At 39.3% G+C, this 7,959-nt stretch overlaps 1 protein-coding gene across 1 annotated transcript; it reads right to left on the bottom strand.

Annotated features, from left to right (window-relative positions):
- Nucleotides 1-237: 237 nt before the first annotated feature.
- Nucleotides 238-6,045, bottom strand: LOC134226858 (vacuolar protein sorting-associated protein 11 homolog). Its single transcript, XM_062707904.1, has 6 exons — nucleotides 5,879-6,045; nucleotides 5,303-5,812; nucleotides 3,347-4,991; nucleotides 2,725-3,016; nucleotides 2,417-2,648; nucleotides 238-1,045 (listed from the first exon to the last, which is right to left on the bottom strand). Exons 1-6 carry the CDS (start codon nucleotides 5,891-5,893, stop codon nucleotides 482-484), a joined length of 3,258 nt encoding a protein of 1,085 aa, XP_062563888.1. The 5' UTR covers nucleotides 5,894-6,045; the 3' UTR covers nucleotides 238-481.
- Nucleotides 6,046-7,959: the final 1,914 nt, after the last annotated feature.

Genomic DNA, 7,959 nt, shown 5'->3' with positions numbered 1-7,959 from the left:
TGTGATTAGATTTGTTCAGTTCAGTATAGTTTTCATTCGGGCGAAGATAAAGCCAGAGAGTAAAAAAAAACGTCGTAGGATCGTCTCACCCTGGACGAAACAGGTATACATGCTTTAAAAAGCTTTTGTGGAAAAACAATACAATACAGGTGGTAATCTGCCTGGATGCAATAGGTAGGTTCATAATGACAATGTGCATGGCATTCGACAATGTCTTGCAGAAAAAAAAGATAGAAATTCTTGAATTATGGTGCCAGAACACAAGATTTATTATTGTTAATATCGGGTTTATTGCTTACCAGCGTATTACAAATTTCTATATTTTTTGGTAATTTATATCAAATAAATATATTGGATAATTTTGCCACTTTATTTTAGTATGAGGGTTGCAACATCTAGTAATAATATTTGATATATAACTTAATTGGAATAAAAAATTGGATATCACGATTTATAGATATACATCTGCTGTACGCGCTCTTTACTCTGCGAACGGATCTAGATTGCTGTCATACTCATTGAAGGGGTTGCCAGCATCCACTTTAGCCGCCAGTTGTTTCTTTGGTGTGGGTTCATCAGCAGCGAACGGGTCTTTGGAGCTATCGTAGCCAGTTATATCGTCATCGTCATCGAAAGGATTACTAGCCGCTGATTTACCAGCAGAAACGGGTGGCGGTACTGGCGATGGTTGTTTCAGCGATTGTGAAATATAGCCAGACAACGCTGAAGGAGGCTTCGGGCTACCGTAGGGCGATTGCCGTGCACGGTCGTCTCTCAAACGAAGTTGCTGCTGAGCTTGGAAGGATGCTTGCTGTCGTTGGCGGATTTTTTCCTGCTCCATTAGCCGTAAACGCATTTCGCTCTCTTGGATTTCCGGACGCATGGGGGTACGCTGACCTTCTTCTTGACGCATTCTTGCTTCAGCGCCGGGTCCATAGCTGGGCTGTGGTTTCATGGGCATTACGGCATTATGGCTGATGTGAATTTGATCGGTTTGCTTTGTCAGGTGATGCATCTGTGAATCGGATTGCGTGGGCACGACAGGCTGGAATGGAAGAAGAACGATTCTGATTTAAGTTTCAAGAATTCATGACAAATGTCCGAAACAGGAAGTAGAATACACTCGACATCATCGACAAAGACCTTTGCAACGAACAACGAACAAATAATTGGAAGCATGGAACTGCAGCAGCTTCACAATTTGCGAAGAAATATACGGCGAAATATATCTCTGTAACTTTGACGTTGAAGGATATTTGCTGAACGGGACAAAAAGTGTGAAAAAGCGGGCATCTAGCGACATCTGTTTACCCAAACGTGGCTCCACCAATGGCCTGGGAAACAACTTCATCGTTCTGGAAAAGATGCGCTAACGCTAATTCGTTAGCGTGGCAGTCAAGGTTGGGCAAACTGAGGATCAACTACGGCATCATCAAGTGCCCTATACTCTAGTTGCTCGTAATCTGTCGTGCACGACGCAAGCGACGACTAACAGGTGTTGTCTGCCGGAGTTATTATCCCATAAGATTAGTACTTAACTGTTGTGTGCGTTTCATTTGTGCTTTGCAATGCATCTGTGTAGATTGTTTCAAATTTTGACGTTTTTGCCCCCAATGCTTAAACGATTGTATTTGCCATTTTAATAATCCTCTTAAATTTTTAGCAAATTTGGATGTAATTTGATTATTGTGCACATTTAAAGTCATGTATGGAAATTACTATGAAAATCGACCCGTATCTGAAAGGCCGTTCCGAGGGGTGGCCCATGAACTATTTAAATATAATCAACACATTGATAACATACAATACTTCTCAAGCTGAAAGGCAGCTGTTGTTGCGAAGCGCTTTGTGGTTTTGAAGCAACGTAATAAAGAAAACAAAAAGGCATGTTATTGATATTGATAATTGATATTATTCTTTTACGTGTTATAAACGAGCTCGGTGGTCTAGTAGCTACCGCTTCTGCCTTAAAAGCAGGTGATCGTGACACTACCAAACATACTATACAAAGTGTACGAAATACATAATTATGAAAACTTTACGGCTTTAGTGTAAATGTGAATAATTCAAAAGAAACAAAATGGTCTCAATTTCAACGTTTTGGATTCGTCCCTAATTTAAACGTTCGTATAAAAACGCCGAAGAATTTTCCTTGGAAAGTGCCGATAATTTTAATTAGAAATTCCAAAAAGTTTCCCTTCGAAATTACAAAGTATTTCCCCTGATATTTGTGAAGAATTTCTCGTACGAATCCGATAAAAAATCCCATGGAAACTTCGTGACATTTCCCTTAAAGATTCTGAAGAGTTGCTACGAATAATCTTGCGGAAATTCTGAAGAACTAACGAAAAATGTATCATGACGCGAGTATTTAAAAAAATGGAACATGTTTGAACTGTGAATAACAGAAAATTACCTCCGATGGCTGCGCTGCTGCCTCTTCAACAATCAGGAGCTTGTTGAACAAACCACGCCCAAAGTATTCCGCCACCACGGAGAATGGCTCCGAAGATCGATCCAGTAAATTGTGGAATGCATCGTGCTGATTGCGTGATTCGCTCTGCGCTCGAAGCGTGTCCATCAATTGGATGTTATTTTTGTTACACACCTGGCAGTCGCGTTCGGTTTCGGAGTACCCACGGATGCAGCTGTAAGCGAGAGGTAGAAGATCCCAATATTACATACTTATGTCGAACGCATACATGTGCAACTGCGCAAACTTACTCTTGATGATAGGAATGCTTGCAAAGGAAAAAGAGAGCCGGCCAGGAAAGCGGTTGCTTGCAGGTATCGCAGACCGTATTACGGAATTCAACGTTTCCCTCCTGAAGATGCTTGATGTGCGCCTTAATGGCAATGGATTCTTCGCTGTACTTTCGGGCCAGTTCCTCATCGTGTTGAGTTGATTCCTGTTCTTTTTGAAAGACTTGCATGAAATAGTCCCGTACTGGCAGCAGTGTTGGACCATTCTCCAAGCAGTTGAGTATCTGCAATGGGGCTTGAAGCTTTTCCTGAGCTATAAATGATAGAAGGTAGGTTGAGGCATTTTTAGGTAAAAATAGTAATTTTGGAAACTGGATATACTGCCGTCATACGCATATTTGTCCCATGTTTGCTGGAATTTCCTATACACATGGGACAGTTATGCGTAGTTTTGATTTGTTTCAAATTAAAAAAAAATGTTTTAAAGTTATTAACAAGAAAAACATTTGAACTCGCTCTCAATAATGATTGGCGATGAAAGAGGGGCATAAATCTGGCCCAATCGTTACAAGGCACAAAATAAATTTATTTAAACCTGATAAATACACATACAACTGAGAAAAACACTGCTTCTTTTACTTACCTATCACTTGTAATATCTGCGACAGCAGCACGGGAGGCGCACCCGGATCATTTTTCAATCCATTCAATGCCAACAACCACAACGAAGCATCGTTTGGGCCTAGTTTACGGCAACTGGCCAGCAGGTTGTCGTAGTCACTGTTCTTCAAATAGTGCCGAATGATCAGGTGGTGCAGTTTGTCTTCCTCGTACAGATGCATCACGCCGGGCCAAAACTGGTAAACACGGCACTGTATGAGTACGTGATTCTTATCGTACCGGTCGGCGTCACTCTTCAGTAAATCCAACAACTTGACTTCAACTGACGGCGATTCTCGCCAGCGGTAAAGATAATGCTCGATCAGAGTGTTGTACACAAACTTGCTGCATGATGGAATGTTCATGATGAGATGCTCGAGGAAATCTATCAGAAGTTCATCGTCTGAGAAGAGATGTACAAAATCTTCAGGGTTTCCACGAGAGTAGTTACTATGTTCGTCATCCCGGTTGAGAAAACTGTCAAGCGTGGAAAGATTATCAAAATGGTTTTGCATTGCATTAGACGCTAGGTCCGTACGAACGTAATCGGTGCAGAGCTTTTTCAGCAAGTGAATCGTTCTTTCCGGACAATGCTCCATCAGTAAAATGCCATATTTCTTAATATTCTTTTCTGCCTCATGAAATTCTAATTGCATGATATATCCGAGAGCTTCCTCATACCGGCCGAGATCTTCAGTCAAGATGCTAAGACATAAGTCATGCTTCTTGTGGGCTTTAGCCAATGACATTGCTTGATCCACAGAAGCATTACGACACACTTTTATTGCAACATCAACATCGAATAGATTTAGCTTGTTTTCGTTTTCCAGAAACTCTTTCAATTGCTCGGTACGATCCAATCTGGTGAAGCAGTTCAAAACTAGCGTTGTATGGTCGCCCGTTGCTCTTCCAGATTTATGAATAGCTTGCAGATAATCTGTTAGGTAATGAATGTGACGAGCATCCAAAAATCGTCTTATAACATACGACGGCTCCAAGAATCCGATGGTTTTGACATACTGGTCAACCGATCCTGAAAAATCTCCTTTGCTGTACAAATGGTCACCGTACTGTTTAAATATGCCTGCCAACCCATCAGCGTCGTACTGGTTGCTTTTGGCTATCCGAACCGCTATATCGTAGAGATTCTTCTTGAATAGCATATTCAGTTTGCTTTGAAGATCTTTCTCGTCCAAATGAAAAATTGATTTACTCTCCGTAAGTATGTAGCATGAACCAAATTCAGTAAGTATTGCAGCAACATCTTCAATCGGGCACGTAAACACGATGAATTTGTTCTGAATATCTATTACGGTAAGAATAAATCCTCCGGATCCAGCACCACTCGTACGACTGTTGCGCGATACAATCAATAAGTGCGATCGGAACCACTGAAGAAGAGTTTTTTTGCCTTCCAAGGCGTAACATGGTCCACGTCCATCCGAGGTGTAACAATAAACTGCATCATCCCGCCCAACCATGAACTGACCTTCGTTGTGTCCCACCTGTAGGGCACAGCATCCGACCGGCTTGCTGATTGTATCCAAAATTATTCTTATCTCTTTGTCCCGACTTTGTAAGTTGTACAGATACACTCCCGAATCTGAACAGACGAACATTTGTGTTAGCTAGAGAAAAAGAATAATTTCTATAAATTGTGTATACTAAGATCATTTTAAATAAAGGATCTTCACTGAAAATGAAGATATGTTATACGTAGTTAGGAGAATATCCTTTATCAAAAAATTACAGTCTTCTTTGGCATCAGGAATAAATAAATAAAAGACAAATCTTGTCTTCAGTCGGGTGGAAGTGGAAGTTGTTAAGAAGAACACAGAGCACATAGTATCAAATCGTTTTTAGCTAGTACGTTTGGATTAGGATAGAAGATTAAATAATCTGTTCTACCACAAATCGAATGATTTATGTTACTACTAACCTTGTTGGAATGCTTGAACGCAATCCCAGTTATGTCCGTACTACCAGCCGTTAGTTGTTTTAGCGTCTTAGACCTATCTCGGCTGATATCCCCTCTGTACAGTGATATTACACCCTTCGCAAATCCAATCGCCATGAACTGACCGCCCTCGGAAACGGATAGTGCCGTTGGCATGGCCAAGATAGTTCTCACCGTGCGCATACACTGCGTCATAGGGTTCAACTTGCTCATGTTCCAAACCTTGAACGACGGTGTATTCCCGTCGTTTCCGACCGTGACCAGCATGTTGGTCTGCTTGGAGACGTCGCATAGCATAATCGACCCTTCATGTCCGCGGAAGCTGATCGCTTCCCAGGAGCGATTGAAGGTGTGAATCATGCCTTCCGAATCACATATCACGACCAAATTATTCCCACTGGCGGTAGATGTAATCTGCGCTCCTTGCAGAGCTTGAGCTACATGGTCATTGTCTACGCCCTTCCGAAGATCAAAAAAGTTAAATTTTCGCCACTAGAATTAAAAAGACAAAAAGGAGGCGTCATAACTTTTCTTTCATGTACCTTAGAAGAATCATACCTCAAAAATTGCCATACTGGCAAATGTTTCACTTTTTCTATCAAATATTATTTATTAAAATTTAATATTTAAATATTAATATTAAAAATCCTTTGAGATTTTTTAACAAAAATATTAGTAATTTTGAAATGTTTTGATTCGTGATCGTGAGTATATCAAAATGTCAAGCAATGTCATTTAGGAATGGGCGATACCGATACGATATATCGGGAATCGATATTTTCGCTCCGATTAATCGATATTTCGTATCGATTTTTTTAAGTTCGATATTTGACTGTATCGATTTTTTCTAGCGGATATCGGATTTCGATTTTTTGAATTTAAAAATATAGCACATTAGGCACAATCTGTTAAAAACTGCGAAACAGCGAAACTTTGATGTGCGATTCGATGACCTGAAATGAAAAATCTAAACCAGTGGTCCCCAGCATGCTTACTATCAAGGGCCGCATAGCAATTTCGAACTGTTGAAGCGGGCCACAGTACATTTGCATGATTTGTTTTTCATTTCATGTAGATTTTCACTGCTTAATAAATTATTTTGAATATCTATTTCACATTTCAATAAAATTTGTTGCGATGAATCTTCTTTAAATAACATACTTGTAAAAACATTTTATTCTACGGGTTTTTTCACCGGAGTTAATATTTAAGACGATAAAAATCTTTTCGCAACTGTTTGCAGTTTGTTTGCAGAAAATATATTAATCTTCTTTCCCAAATGATCATATGCCGTACGATTCTAAGATTTTGAATTTTTGTTGAAGGATTATTGTTCACTACACATAACAGTAACGATTCCTTAACCTCATTCCATCCGTTCAAGGACTTTAAATATGCAAAATGTATGCGCGTAAATGCATGAAATAAATAAACTGATAGTTTTATTTCCTATTTAAGCAGTCGAAATATTGAAATCTCCCAATTCTGTGTCATTGAACGAATAGATAAAAATTGAGATTTCGAGCCACCATTGATCATAGTTTGTCGTATCAAGTAACGACAAACATGTTTCAAAGCGAAGTAAACTTACCAGCAGTTTTGAATAAAAATCGAATAAATCTGATTTCCGCACTATGTGCCTTGTTTCCAGATTTGCGATCAATTGATTTTTTCAGAAACCTTTTACTCGTCAACTAATCGGAGCTTGGGAAATTCTTGACTTTGTTAAATATTTTAGGTACCATCGATCGAGGGTTCTTTTGATAGATCGAAGGCTATTTTGGACATTTTGAAACAAAAATTATAAAGTAAATTACTCTCAAATTGCCATTATCACAGTGTTGATTGGTTGGATGGTTGTTTGGATTGTTGGATGGCAACTTTCTGTTTCAAATTTGGTATTTTTTCCGTTTAGTTTTTTTAGAAAATCAAAAATCCAAAGTAGCTCCCGCAGTCAAAAAAAGCCATGCACGACGGTAGCGTAAAGTACGTTAATCTTCAGCTTGCTTTTTTAAGTTAAAAAAAAAGGAAATTTAAATTTTGCCAAACCCTCACTTGTATTGAAAGTTTCCTTATTTCATAGCAGTATATGACAACATTAGTTTGATCGTTTTTGACCATTGGAATCTGCGAAAAAATGGACGAATTTGCTATTTTCATAGCCCGGGGCAATACCATCGAAGTTGTTTGCTGTTGGCCTACGTAACATCTATGAACTGATGAATTTGATTAATCATGATTAGGGTGGTCTAACCGGTAGTACCGAAACCGGTAATACCGGTATTACCGGCCAATTTTGGGTACCGAAAATACCGGTATTAGAGACGGAAAATACCGGTATTTTCGGTATTTCAAATTTTGCTGTCAGTATCAAAAATCTCGAATAAATTTAACCTACTTATATCAGCTACACTGCCTAATCGCATATCAGCCCCATAAAAACAGGAAATCCAGCATAGATGGGGCAAATATTCGGTTACAAGCAATAAAGACTCGAGCAAAAAATACAACAATTAAATGTGCGCATGGCTAACTTTGCCCAAGTAAGCATCATTGACGACGTTTACGCTACAACAAAAATCGATCAACATCGTCATTAATCATACCTGTTGCTTCATTCTCTTAGCCATCTGTCAAAC

Source organism: Armigeres subalbatus, chromosome 3, assembly GCF_024139115.2.
Source record: "Armigeres subalbatus isolate Guangzhou_Male chromosome 3, GZ_Asu_2, whole genome shotgun sequence".
Classification (NCBI taxonomy): Eukaryota; Metazoa; Arthropoda; class Insecta; order Diptera; family Culicidae; genus Armigeres; species Armigeres subalbatus.
The sequence above is the reverse complement of the archived record's forward strand: the minus strand, read 5'-3'. Positions and strand labels throughout refer to the sequence as shown.

Bases quoted from the DNA above. Each gene is read 5' to 3' on its own strand.
- LOC134226858 (XM_062707904.1), bottom strand. The intron at 3,017-3,346 runs GTAAGTAAAAGA...TATCATTTATAG, and splicing joins GCAGATATTACAAGTGATAG to CTCAGGAAAAGCTTCAAGCC. The intron at 1,046-2,416 runs GTAATTTTCTGT...CTTCCATTCCAG, and splicing joins CAGCAGCGCAGCCATCGGAG to CCTGTCGTGCCCACGCAATC.